At 53.6% G+C, this 13,661-nt stretch overlaps 4 protein-coding genes across 4 annotated transcripts; 1 reads left to right on the top strand and 3 right to left on the bottom strand.

The window, feature by feature from the left end:
• Window positions 1–433: 433 nt before the first annotated feature.
• Window positions 434–3,943, bottom strand: AB675_1334 (uncharacterized protein; the record flags this gene model as incomplete). The annotated part of the gene is made up of 1 exon (XM_018141215.1): window positions 434–3,943. One exon carries the CDS (start codon window positions 3,941–3,943, stop codon window positions 434–436), a length of 3,510 nt encoding a protein of 1,169 aa, XP_017995076.1.
• A 2,297-nt stretch (window positions 3,944–6,240) lies between these two features.
• AB675_1333 (uncharacterized protein) lies at window positions 6,241–7,425 on the top strand (the record flags this gene model as incomplete). Its single annotated transcript, XM_018141214.1, has 3 exons — window positions 6,241–6,447; window positions 6,497–6,601; window positions 6,652–7,425. 3 exons carry the CDS (start codon window positions 6,241–6,243, stop codon window positions 7,423–7,425), a joined length of 1,086 nt encoding a protein of 361 aa, XP_017995110.1.
• Window positions 7,426–7,705: 280 nt separating this feature from the next.
• On the bottom strand, window positions 7,706–9,142 carry AB675_1332 (Alpha-1,2-mannosyltransferase MNN2; the record flags this gene model as incomplete). The annotated part of the gene is made up of 1 exon (XM_018141213.1): window positions 7,706–9,142. The coding sequence occupies one exon, from the start codon at window positions 9,140–9,142 to the stop codon at window positions 7,706–7,708; it is 1,437 nt and encodes a 478-aa protein (XP_017995075.1).
• A 1,960-nt stretch (window positions 9,143–11,102) lies between these two features.
• Window positions 11,103–12,633, bottom strand: AB675_1331 (Delta(8)-fatty-acid desaturase; the record flags this gene model as incomplete). The annotated part of the gene is made up of 3 exons (XM_018141212.1): window positions 11,103–11,849; window positions 11,959–12,123; window positions 12,172–12,633. The coding sequence occupies 3 exons, from the start codon at window positions 12,631–12,633 to the stop codon at window positions 11,103–11,105; spliced, it is 1,374 nt and encodes a 457-aa protein (XP_017995073.1).
• Window positions 12,634–13,661: the final 1,028 nt, after the last annotated feature.

Here is a 13,661-nt window from a genome sequence, read left to right as displayed (position 1 = left end):
CCAGACAAGCAGAAGACTTATCTTCGCATCAGTGTCGCGCATGCGCTTGACTTTACGGTCTTTCTCGTTGACACTACCCCGGTTGATGCTTATCGTGTGAGGACAGAGTTCTTCGTCAAGTTAGTGCATCCGGGAATGCTTCAGAGAGCGCTCAGGATTTGCGCAGACGTTCAAGGTACAGTCGTTCACGAAATCATCTGCTCCATGGACCATCGGAGACTAGCCCAGGGAGGCGGGCTCTGTACAGTGGAAAGGCAAGTGCAATCGACGGTCTTTCATTCTTGAGTATTTCTACTCAATAGCACTAAGTGCTCGTGAAAAGGCGCCCAGAGGCCGCCCCGGCCCAATTTACATGTCATGAACATTTGCTGATTATCCCTGCCAGCGGCCTCCTGACGGCCCAAAAACGCCTACTCCAGACTCCTCGGTAATGCTAGTAATGTAGAACGTTCTGCTTCTGTAGGAAGAACGCCTTGACCATGCTCGCTCCCTTCTCCAATACCCCTTTCTTGTCCTCCGCGGAGGCCTCCCTGGAGGACTTCCCACGGCAGCCATCACGAACGCGAGCAACAGAGGCAACAGCACGCTTCCGCACGCGCTTCATGAGGCCCTGCTTCTGCTTCCCCTCCTGCTGGGACAACCCAGTCTCGCCGTTGCGGTTCCCCATTTGAGCTAGATGACGCGCGATTTCTGGAAGAATTGGCACCTGTGGACGCGTAGATGCTTCGTTCGGAGGCGTGGATTGTAGAGCTTCGAGGAAACCCCAATCCGACGAGCCTCGCTTCTTTGGTGTAGAGCATTGCTGTGGCCGCTCTCCGTTCTTCTTGGTAGGTGCTGGAATCGCCTTCTTTCGCCACATATTACTCGCAGCTCGATCCACATCATGGTCTAGAGTGCTTTCATGAAGGACTCTTGAAAGAGATGCTGACGCCGACAGACTCGGGACCTTGGGAGCATAGTCGAGGTCCTCCCTGACATCGAGACCAGCAGGCTGAAGCGTAGCGGCATCGATCTCGGATCCAACTGTGATTCCTGCACTCAATCGAGCGTCTCCAGAAGTGCCGATGGCGTCTTGCTCTTCGCCTCGGACGGTATCATCGTCTTGATTGATGCTAACCGAAATATCGGTCATGATGGAGTCATGGCCTTCGACTTGTCGTTCCTCCTCGAAGGCTGGGCTTCCACCGGAAACGAGCCGCAACTTTCTGCGATCATGGGGCAGGTTCAAGTGCGAAGCTTGCGCATAGACTTTGCTACCATCTCCAGTCGTGTCTTCGCCGTCGTATTGTGAGTCGATCTCGATGGAGGCAGCAGGGTGGACAGCCGAGAAGCCCTCGAAGTGCGCCTGGGCTGACCGAGTCAGTTGCAGCGAAGCCATGCTGGACGAGTTGCACAATTGCACCGTCAGGGAGGGCTCTGTGGGTGCAAGATTTGGTTTGCGCAAATTTTTGTGCGAGTTTGGCACAAACAGTGAAGTAGCGTCTTCATTGTCAACGGCAACCACTGTGTTTTCAAGCACCTCATTAACTCCGTGATGTGAATCGTGTTTGTTCAACACTTCTGATGCACTCGCAGCAGTCAACACGACATCTTCATCTTCGTGTTTGACCTCAGAAGGTGTTTGCTCCTCCTGCACTGGGCCCACTTCTAGCACAGCTGTAACAGGAACAACATCGCCGACGATCTCGATCTCGGATTCTTCGTCGTCCACAGATGTCGACAGAAGCTCTGAGCCATCTTCCAGGTCCTCAAGACCTGTGGGCTCTAGGTGAGGACTGTCGAGAAAGTGCTTCACCACTTCTTTGCAAAGACTACCCTCGCTACCATCAGTGGATGTGCTCGAGAGCGTGGTACGAGCGTCCGGAACCGCTGGCGAGTCGTGTTCACAGCTTTCGCCTGCGCTCAGCGAGGTCTGGTCCGTCATGGAGGAAGCAGCCGAACACGTCGATGCTGGTGTTTGTACTCCGGTAGATGGAGCAGAAGCTTGCGCAGCAAAGGCTTCCAATTCTTCAGACTCGTCGGCCCAATCCATCAACTCCTCGTCGTCAGCCCAAGAAATGGCAGCACGATGAGCTTGCACGGAATGGGAAGTCTCCTGGACTTTGACGCTCATGGTTCGGGAAGGCTGGAAACGAGAACGCTTCGCTGCGGTGTGGGCAGCGATGCTCTGAGACTCAGTGGCGCCAGCTTCGTCTTCAGATGAGTCGACATGCTGGACATGTCTGAGACGCGATCGTCTATAGCCGTCCTCATCAGGAAAGGGTCCAGTCACTTCGAGGGTCGCCTTCTCGTCCGCTTTCTCCTGCTTCTTCCGCTCCTTTGCATTGAACACGTTCTCGCTAGCAATGTCGGAGTATTTCTGTATACATATGGACGTCTGGCCGTGGAAGATGACGTGTTCCTTAGTCCGCTTGTCAGCACATAAGACATTCTGCTCCGAAGTGTCATGATCATGCAGGTCACCAACAACTGGTCGGTCTTCGTCTTCGGAGAGCTCGTTCCAACTCCATCTCCCATGTGGAGTGTAGTACTTCTCCGTCACGCCAATGGCTGCATTCTCGAGGGCAGTGCCACGAGCCGTCGTCAGCAGCGTCTGATCACCCGAGAAGATAACTGGATCGACGTAACACAGTCCCAGCTCAATCAAGAGTTGTCTGCGGTCGTCGAGAGCGCCGTCGAAGCAGAGACTGTATTTCTGCTTGGTGGCTTGCAACACAGCAAGCGATGTGGCTGGCTTGGTTGTGGTCTTGCCGACGACAGGCTGACCACGCCAGTTGAAATGATGGATGTTCGGATCCAGCATGGCCATGACATGTTGCCAGCTAGCCGTGCACTCAGCATCTGACGGCTGTTTGACTGATCCAGTCAGGATCACGACCTGGTCGTTTTGATCTCGGTATTGTACGGTGACTGCATCGGCTAAGGCTGCAGCCAAAACGGCTGCTGCAGCTTCAGGTTCTGGATGTTGCTGGAGATGAAAAGCAGACAGTGGTTGATCATTCGGGCCCAACTGAGTAGTGTGGTCCAGGTCTGCTGCGCTGCTGGCCTGCGAAGTCTCGGGAAAGCTGACGATAATGCCTGCAGCATCATCGAGGGAGAATAGGCAATCTGGGCCATGAGCATTGCCGGCATCACCCTGGCTGCAGAGTAGCTCAGTACTATCTGCATGGTCTTGGGCATCAATTGCAGGTCCCGTGCCTGGGGCGAGTTCTGGGGTGCCGAGATGTGCAGTCGAGCCTGGCTGCACCAGATCACTGGCTTCACTCTGATACAGCGGAGAGTCAGCTCGCAACGGTGTAGCCTTGTGTGGTGGAGTGCCTACGACCTTGGTGTGAGGAACAAACTCGAGAGCTTCGGGGTGAAGTGATGATATATGTGCAGCTGAATGCCCGGCGCTGTTCTGTGGGACAAAGTCGTGGGCGACAGCGCGCAATGTCGACTCACGCGCGTCCGAGCGAGCAATGTTGGTCTCTACTGAGACGTGCGAGCTCTGTCCGACAGCCGGAAGTTCTGCATGGGCCTGATCACAATTGCTCTTGTCAAACTGGTCAACTTCCCGCCGTACGATGAATTCAGGGACGTTGGCGCGCAAGGCTGAGTTTGTGCTATCGGAGGGAAGCTGCGACGACTTTGAGAGGCCACCGACAACCGAGACCAGCTCAGGGTCTTGGCTGATACGAGAGGCCTTGTCCTGCGACTCATGCTTTGGACGAAAGCGACGCCGACTCGGATTCGCCCAGTCGCCATCCATGATCAATGCACCCCCAACAGTATGTGTGGGAAGCTGAGCGGTGTCAGTCGTTGATTCGATACCCTCTGGCCGGTGTCCAGATGGAAGGCCGGCGCCGTCGACAGCTAGCGCTGCATCTGAATGAGCCGGCGCATCTCCTGGATTGTTGCTATGGCATTCCTCAATTAGGCTCTTCTCGGTGGCGACCTCCATTGTGGACGTTTGACTCGACTCGGCTCCATTGCACGGTCTGGCATCAAGGAACGTGGAACACTGCCGCGAGGGCTCGACTCATCCCCTGGGCTGCTCTCTGACATGTTGCGCACAGTGACAGAATCATGGCTTCGAGCAGTACCGCAAGAAGGGGAAAACTCGACTGCCTGAGCGTTCAATGTGGACCACTGACGGCTTCCGGGGACGAAGCTGGGATTCTGAACAGCTTTCTGAAGGCTATAGGCAGTCGTAGCAGCCGGCTTGCGTGTCTTGGTCGACGAAATGCGGGAGCCCGTTGCTACTACGCCTGTCGAACGAGAACACGTGTGGGTGCGCGATTGCGCGAGTCGACTATCCGTGCCAACTGTTGTGGAGGGGTTTGTGGCCGTACGTTGCACGCTTGTGGTCGATAGTACCATTCTGGGCGCAAAGACCGCAGCGTTAGGATTCAACGAAGGCATCGTGACTTGCTCTGAACAGCGCAAGCGAGGATCGGGTTCGTTATGTAGACTGGTTCTCGATACTGTTTGCGTGGGCGTTGTGCTAATGTTGCGAACTAGTCTCGGTGGTATCTGTGGCTCGATCAACGCGATCTGGGAAAGATTGATTTATCTTGGTGGTAAATAGTGCTGCAGAGAAAAAGAGAAATGTTTATCTACCAAGCATGGCTGTGTTGTTCACCACTTCACCTGTTCACGCGGAGACATTGATGCGGCTGGGGCAACACCTACTCTGGTTGACGGGGGTGACCTAGTGAAATCAGGTCCATAGATCGCAGGTGTCACCACAGTGTCACATGAAGCCACATCGTCCCCGAGCCCATGTAGATGGTGCTCAAAGCACTGCCCTAGAGACCGTGCCGCAACGGCAGTATGTCGTCGGTCATTCGCAGACGCGAGATCTTTGCCACCATCAGAAGCATATCGTTGGCTCGCACGTCCGACGGCTCGAACGCTTCTCACTTCTCGAAGGGGTGCTTCAAATTATACTGTCGATCAAGGTGCACCCCAAGCGGTGGGCTTCAGGAATGGTCACAAGATATGAAGACAGCGACCGGTAGAGGCACAACAGTATGGATCGAGCAGACACCTAGCTGGTCCGCGATAAATCCCGCGGCTTGCAGACCGCCTACTGCACAGGTTGTTAAGCACGAACGTCCATGCCTATCAGCAGAGTCCACAAGAAGCAGCTTCGCCAACTCGTACTTGTCTCACTTACCAACGATGATCTCTTGGGACACACTCTGGTCGACTGGCATCGACGTGCACTGTCGCAAAGCTGCGGGGATGAGTGCTGGGATTTCATGCGATAAGGCGGCTCTCGTCATGATGAAGTAGCAATGAGATGGGACCAGAAAGGAAGGGCCAGCGTAGAAGGACGTTGAAAAAAGGCCTGCTGGATGTTTTCCCCCTTCGGCCCCCACAAATGGGCTCCGCCCAGACTGCTCCCAACTGCGTGTCGACCGACGATCTTCTTCCTCTACTAAGCTTTCGCGACAGCCCCAAACCTTTGATGTACACTCAACTGTGGTAGAGAAGCGTCATGTCCGCCATCTCATGTGTCAGCCATATCGGAAAGACATCCTGCCAGGGAGATGCTGCCTCTCATCAATTCATGGAAGAAGTCACCAACGCTTACCGTAGCTCCCGAGCTTTGAAAACTTCGACCAGAAGGTCGAACGGGATGAGTCGAATCAGCTTCGAGCTCTGAACTGAGCTCGGCGAGTCTGAGATTGGCTGAGAGTCGCGTTCGACGTTTGCAGCACTTCCCGACCTAGCCTCGGGAGAGCAAACATCTCCCTCCAGTCAGATCCCTCCATACTCAGGTACTAGCAAATGGTCGAAAGACTCGTTCTCGAACGATACAAGCAGTCAGAAGCATGTCGCTTGCACACCAGTGCGTAGGCTCTCTAGATGTGAGCAAGGCTCATTTGTGGGATTGTCTCCCGTACCGGTAGTCGCGACCATCAAGGTTAGTGGTCGATGTCGAGGTTGATATGTCGTGACCGCGTTCATCGTCGAAGTCGGTTCATCCCCGCAAAATGCAGGCACCCGAAGGACACTTCCAGCACGAGGCAATCGTTCTTCTGGATGCTCTTGCCGTTGCCATGTGCAATTTCCATGCGATGAGGGAGGAGCAGCCGCTCACGAACTACCATGGCTGACGTGAACGGCAGTTGCTGCGATTGCAATTTTGATCCCGTTCTACATATACCATCGAGCCATGACTCGTTCGATCGTTCCTCGAGATGCCTTTCTGTCCTCAATCTCCCCCCAAGGAACTCCGCAAGTTGAGCAATGGCAGCACTCCAGACCAAATCCGAGCTCACTGATCATTCTGGCACCAACTTTGCTGCTGGCTTCAACACTCCTGCTGCAGGGTTGGCAGACCTCTCTGTTATTGGACCCCTTGTGGCTTTCGCCCTTGTGAGCAACCGTGTCTACTGGCGTCTGAAAACCTTGGGAAAGGTTTGGTATGATGACGGGTGCATCATTATCTCTCTGGTGAGCTTAATTCAGCACGACCATCATCACAACTCATGCGTTGTCCTAGGCATTCCTCATCGCTCAGTCTGCAGCCATGTTGGCGTCGAACAACAATGGTTACGGGGTGCCTTCGAGTCAGCTGTCGCAACCGGACATCGAACATGCTCTATATGTAAGTCGACCAGGCCCTCATGAAGCCGTTGGCTGATCAACTGGGTAAAGTACTTCTCGCAGGTACAAGTATACTACAAGCTCACCATAAACCTCACGAAAGCCTCCATCGTCCTATTATACTACCGCATCTTCACCACTCGGGCCTTCCGAGCTTGCTGCATAGCAATTCTTACAATCATCTTCATCTTTGCGACGAGTCTCACCTCTACCACAATTTTCCAGTGCACACCAATTAAAAAGATATACATCCAATCTACTCCCGGTCAGTGCCTCGACCATCTCGTGCTATGGCGAGTCAACGCACTTTACAATATACTTTCCGACATCGTCATCATCTGCATGCCCTTCCCAGTTCTTCGATCTCTGAATCTGCCAACCGGACAATTCGTCGGTCTCGCTCTCATTCTCTGCTGCGGCATTTTCGTCATTCTTACGGCAATACTGCGCTTCACCACCCTGGGCACATCAGGCCGCACAGATGATCCCGTCAGCGGAACGCTCCCCTCGACTGTCTGGACTGAAGCTGAGGCTTGCGTTGCCATCATCTGCGCTTGCTTGCCGATGATGCGGGTATTGCTTCAGCGTTGGCTGCCATTCCTGCGAAACTATGCCTCAGGCTCGAGCAGATCGGACAATGCGGTTGTTTCCCAGCCACGATACGACCAGGCATCGGAACTGAGGCCTTACGAACACCTGGAGAGTGACGACGGATCGCGAAGACTTCATGCGCCGTGTCCCATCGTGCCCCGAAATCCGAGTCAGCGCTACTCAGCACAAGGACTACCAGTCACCATCGTAGCAGGATTCAAGGCAGACGCATGAGATGCTGGGGACCGTCTTCCACCTGGCATCGTTCTTGGAGCGAGGGACCTGCCCACGGAAGGCCGTGGCACGAGCCAGGACGTGGACGTAGTGGCCTACATGAAGGGCAATTGTGGAAGTAATGTGTAACAACAGCCAATGTCTATTCTAAAGCGCCTTCTGCAATGCGAGTGGCCTCTATCATTTCAACTCCATAGTTCTGCTTCGTCATCAAACTCATAATCACCATTTGCGCCGGGTGTTTCCTCATCTCACTATCGTATCTCATAGATATGCGCGTTCATTCTCCTCCACCGAACGCCTTCCCCTTCCAAGCCCCCACAACGTCGCAAACGTCCATTCGTGCCTCCGCCTCCGCCTTCTCCCTGCCTCCCTTTCCGACCACATTGCCTCCTTTCCCAACAATAGCCCTCAGGCTCCAGTCACCGAAGACGCCGTCCTCACGACCATACTTGCAGCTCACCGTCTCTATCTCTTCCCAAAACGCGGCCTCTATATCATAGTCGGCGACAAGAGCGTTGGGTACCGGAAGTGATGCTCCCCATGGCTTCAGAGCAGTGCCATTACTATCGAACGATGGGTTCGCGCGGTCAGGCGGCTGGGTCGTTGATAGAAAGAAAGTGGACGGGTCGAATTTGGGAAAGTTGGCATGCAGAAACAATGCTTGAATATTGGGAGTCGAAGGACTTTGGCTGATATTGCGGTCTGGTCGAGGATCTGCTGCGGGGAAATCCGAGTCGGTCTTCTCGGTGTCCTTTGGAGAGTCGCCAGGGGAGTCACCTGATGGTGCTTGGTAGTAGGCGTAGTCAGCGACAGGGTCAAATTGTGCCATGGCACTCCCAACGAAGTCGCCATTCGAATCGAAGTGGCCCATGGGTTCGACACCTTTGTGAACCAAGTAGAAGGAATTGTTGGTGGCTATTGCTGCCCAGCCAAAGGTCTCCTTGTCTCCCTGGCCGGGTGCTCCTTGTGAGTGGAGAACGTAGTAGTAATCTGGTCCGAAATAGTTGTAGTAGGCCGCCAGGAGAAGCGTGAAATTGTGCTTTCGTTTGTTGAGGAATATCTCGCCGGATTCTATCGATGGCCGGGCGGACAGGTTGGGCATCTTTCGAATCGAGGCGATCTCAAAGTAGTACGGGGACTCCGATGGGTACCAGAAATCTGGGTAGAGGATCATGCCATGCCTCTCAAAGACTTCGGACGTAAATACATATGAGGGATCTGTGGTGGGGAAAGCGTCGGCGTCGAGGAGGAGCACCGATTCGAAGCTCGAGAAGAGCAGTGCGATCATTTTGAATTGATAGCCTTGTAGTTCGACGCCGGAGTCTGACGCGCGGACGATGTCGCCAAAAACGATACATTTAGCGTTCATGCTGGGGAGTATCGAGTCGCACAACTTCGCGTTGTAGTCCTTGTGGGAGTCGAGGAAGACTTCGACTGGGAGAGTCGTTCCGGTCTTCCGAAGCATGAGCAGGCTCGTGAGCAGCACAGGGAACCGGTTGCCTGCCACAGTCATGACGATTCCCGTCGTGTCTGCCACATAAGACATGCTCAAACCATCCTCCTTGACATCCTGGAGGAACTTGCTGTGTGCTGCTTTCAGCGACGCAATATCCGCTGGCTTGAGCCATAGCAAATCGGGACGTGGTGGCGAACGTTTTGGATCGAAGCGACATCCAGCTTGTGAGGGATTCCAATAACCTCTGGAGAAGTACATTGCGGATCATTGAAGAGAATCTTGGAATAGAGTGATCTCCAGAATTTTGCTTGCTCGACGATGAGAGGGTTATCGGTGTGCTTGGAATTTGACGTCCCATGTCTGGTCGCCCTGTGGTTCCATATCTTATCGGCCAAGACGAACTTGTATAGCAGGATGACCCATACACTCGCAAATAACAGTGCAGCGTATCTGTTACCGCATCGATTCCTCCATTGCAGCAACATTGCTCCTTGCTATCGAGCTTGACGAGCCATCAGGTCTTTCATCGGCAGCGCCGACCTAAGTGACTGCCGAAAATGTAGCTCAGAAGACAATTGCCGAGCTTTTGTGAGTGAATCGCTGATGTTGCCTTCTGCACCCGTGAGTAACCACGAGTAAAATCCAAGGTGCCTGCCATCTCGAAAGTGACTAAAGTCTGATAGCTAGCAAGGGTGGAGCGGACTTTGTATGAGCGTGACGTGGACAGAGCATGCATCGCCTGACTCTATTTGTGGGTTTGATCCAGGCAAGAATCTAGGGAGAGATGCACGTGCCTGCCGTTGAAATAGGCTCTGTCGGAATCCGGCCTATTGGCTCGAAAACTTGGAACCCTTGCAAGCCCGTTGCACGCGTACCGCAGGCTCGATAAACAAGTTCGCTTTCTTCGCAAACCATCATGATGAAGGCAGGTCATCATCGGTATGACCACCCTCTTTGGATTCCGAACGATCCATGGATAAATTTGCGCATTATTCGAGGATCAGACTTGAGCAGCCGACACAAATTATCTCGAATGTAGGTTTTGATCCTTGTCGAAAGCAGTCGTGTGCAAGCAATTCACAGGAATGAGACGACTTCTTCGCCGTGGCGGCAACATACAGCGTGTGATACCGCACCCGCACCACCACACGGACAGGTTTTCGAAACTTGACAGCCATCTCGAGATGCTGAAAGTTGGCAGTGTTATTCTGATCATCATAATTTGAGGTGTTCTGGTCGCAATCGAAATCGCCAAGTGGAGCTGATGGCGTAACATCGATCTAGGTCGAATCCCTTTTGTGCTTTCGAAAACCTTTCCAGTTCTGTCCTTGCCTCACCTACAAGCACAGGCCTTGGATGGTCTCTCTGTTCGACCGCCATCCATCGGTCTTAAAACATGCAGCAATCGTCAAGAACGTGCGCCTTAACGAAAATTCATTCCGGCACGCGAGCGATGCGATCGTCAACAATGTCATTCAAACGACCAACAGCTGGGCACTCGCCGTGGCACTGACGTTGCTGGTAGCGCTCATGCCTGTAAGTAAGGTTCCTCTGCTGTGAGTTTTCCCTCCACAGTCTACACGTCCGTGTACATCTAACAGTCCTTCTAGCTCCCGACCACTGATTGTCTTACGGAACATGCCCTCAGTCTTATAAGTAACGAACAGTAAGAGTCGAAAAACTTGCTCACCTATCTTCTACGCTGTAGTGTCCACGTACTCTAGGCTCATTAGTCTCATCGCTACGGCAATCATAGTCCCTGATCTGGGCATTGTCATAGCATTTATAGGCTTAGCTATATGCTATACGATCGCTATCATTCTGCCGTTGTTGTTCTACCTTTGACTGTTCGCGCCGAAGTTGTCTGCAGCGATAAAGCTGGCGCGTGTACTGCTCCTGGTGGTTTCGAGCGCATCGGCGCTGGTGGGAGCCGTGTGGGCTTGTGGTGTTGTGTCTGGGTGAGAAGGGGGTGGGTTTTGTACTTTTCGGATACGCTGTGTATAAAGATAATTGCGAAGCGTTGCATGATTTCGTCCACCGGAATCGACTACCAACCTCACTAGTAGTACAGAGATTCCCAACGCCCTTCACGCTGTTGTGATACTGTGGTCAAAAACCCTGCCCAATTCCTAGTTGATCAAGATGCAAATTCCCAACCAATCTATTGCATCATGCAGGCGTTGACGCGTCAATTTGCCAGCTTCCCAAGCGCATCAGATCAGTGTAGTCCACTCTCCCCCGTTCTCGCCATATGCTGCTGGCACGCAACCATCATCTCAACCTGCTTTCCCAGCTCGCCCAGCCGCCCAAGCACTTCCTTGTTCCCGTCCACAAACCCCCTGATACTATACTTGATCCCCGTCTCCGCACAGAATTCCCTGACCAACACCTGCAGTCTGCGCAGGTTATGCCGCGGTACTTGTGGGAACAAGTGGTGCACGGCCTGGAACTGCAGGCCGCCGTGGATAAAGTCCAGCCACTGGGGGCAGTCGACGTCCATGGTGGTGCGCAGCTGGTGCTGGGGAAAGGACTCGGCGACGCCGAGGTCCGCCGTCGGCATGCCCCAGTGTGAGAGGGTGATTTGCACGTGCAAGGGCATGGTGATGAGGTGGGAGATCAGGACAAAGGCGATACGAATTGGCCAGGTGGGGAGGGTGCGCCAGACAATCAGGTAGCCGAACCAGAACCAGTAGCAGGCGATAAAGGCGACCTCGGTCGGACGCACCCACGATGTGAGGCGGCTTTTCTGCTTAGGCGCATTGTACAGGTGGTGGACTGAGAGCGCGTAGAGGTTGAAGCGGGCGACGGCCATTACCGGGTAGTAAGTGTACTTTTGGTACTGGACGGCAATGTTGGCAAATGCGTCCCATGCGAAGGTGAAGTCGTAGTAGGTCGAGTGCACCGATTTGATGAAGGACGGGCAAGTGGAGAAGAGAGGGACGTTCTGAATATCCGGATCATGTTCCTGGCTGGGGTGTCAGTATGCGTTGTAGATCTGGAAATCAAATGTTGCTGGCATGAACAGATCCGACAATCGGCAACGGGACACAGGCCGACGTAGTAGGAAGTCTTACTGGATGATTCGTGACTAGGTGATGGACATTGTGACTGCTCTTCCACCAGCCCATAGAGAGGCCACAGCAGAAGTCGGCAATAAACAACCCGACTAGAGTGTCGGTGAACATGGAATGGGTGATGCCTCGGTGCCCTGCATCGTGCGCAGTGAACATTATCTGATGCTGGTCATAGTCAGTGGCAGGCGGAGGTGTGGGAGAGGAAAGACCCACCCAGAACAATCCAAGAAATGCTGCTGAGACCAAGAACCAGCCCGCCCGCAGGCTAAGGTAGAAGCAGGCAAACAAGAGTGCATAACGGCTGACCTCTTTAGCGTACTCACCAAGGTGGCACTCATAGTACCCTTCCGCTCTGACGCGTTGATGTAGATTTTGGAACTTGAGGTTGATGGCCTGCTGCGTGTCGGCGTCGAGCGATGGATAGTCGCGGAGGTTGGCATCGATCTCGTGTTGAACAAGCTTGTTCACGTATGTTTGAGACCAATCAGGGGATTCTTCTGGGTTGCCTGAAGGCCTTCCCCGCCTTTTGCACTCCTCGTTCGAGGATCTGGAGGAGGAGCAATCGGAGTCTGTATCATCTTCTTCTTGTTTTGCCAGGCGATGTGCACCGCGCCCTATTGGCGTTGTGAGATTGACCCAAGGTTCTACAACACAGCCGATTTGGTACAGGTCCATAGATGATAAGGTTCGGGCGGAATGGTAACTGATGGGTGGAAGCCCGATTCGTCAGCATGATGAATAAGTCATTCCGCCGCATCCGGCACGCCTGTGCGGGTATAAGAAGTCGGACTGCACCCGTCACTAAGACCGTCCAAGGAATGGAAGGTGAGTGCGCTGTCAAAGATATGTTTACACGTTGATTTCGTTTGTGGCATCTCTTCCCACCATGTGCGTTATTGCAAGCCGCCCTCCAGGATGTTTATCAAGCCAGTTGTCGAGTTTCAGCACTCGTCCTTCTGATATTACAATGCTGTTGCCCATCGCAATCATTCCCTCGATGGTCGAGGGAGAAAGAATCTGCGTCTTGCGATGCATCTTGACAGTAAGGTAGGTTGGGGTGTCGGTCGCGCTGGTCGACGTGAGGCACTGTGTCGACATGGTCAAGTCATGTATGAGTATGTCAATGTGTGACCACCTAAATCTTCACACCTGGCAATGCATGTTTCCGAGCTCTGGAACAACAACTGTCCCCTATGGGAGCAACTAACCGAGATGCGGCTGGTGGCGATTTCACAGGGGGCGCAGTCTGGGCTCCTCAGGGTTTTTCGCCATCCGGTCATCGAGACCGACAAAAATCGCGAAAATCGCTGAGAGGCGGAACACGTGTGCCCGTGCGTCACGGTCACTCCGCTTGGCCGTTAGTGGACACGGCTGGAACTTCCACATCCTGGTCTGTGGTGAAATCGAAACTGCGCAAAGCTACGACAATTCTTGCTAGGTGCCGGTATTTTGAAATCGAGAGGCCGTGATATGCAGGTGGAGAGTCAAGGCCGTTCGAGTTTCGTCACAGTCACTTCTCGCAGTTTGAAGTCGCCCTGGTTGGCGGAGCTCATTGACACCCATCGCTATGGTCTCATGTGTGGACATTGCGAGCAAAGCCGGGGACATGAGGAGGTCCCAGCAGCCCAAGACGTGTGCACGTTTACTGCCAGCTGTCCCACAGTCATCCAATAAGGCATGGTGCCAATGACATGGACGCCGAA

The sequence above is a fragment of the Cyphellophora attinorum genome, assembly GCF_001299255.1.
Source record: "Cyphellophora attinorum strain CBS 131958 chromosome Unknown Contig44, whole genome shotgun sequence".
NCBI lineage: Eukaryota > Fungi > Ascomycota > Eurotiomycetes > Chaetothyriales > Cyphellophoraceae > Cyphellophora > Cyphellophora attinorum.
This window is presented reverse-complemented; position numbering and strand designations above follow the sequence as displayed.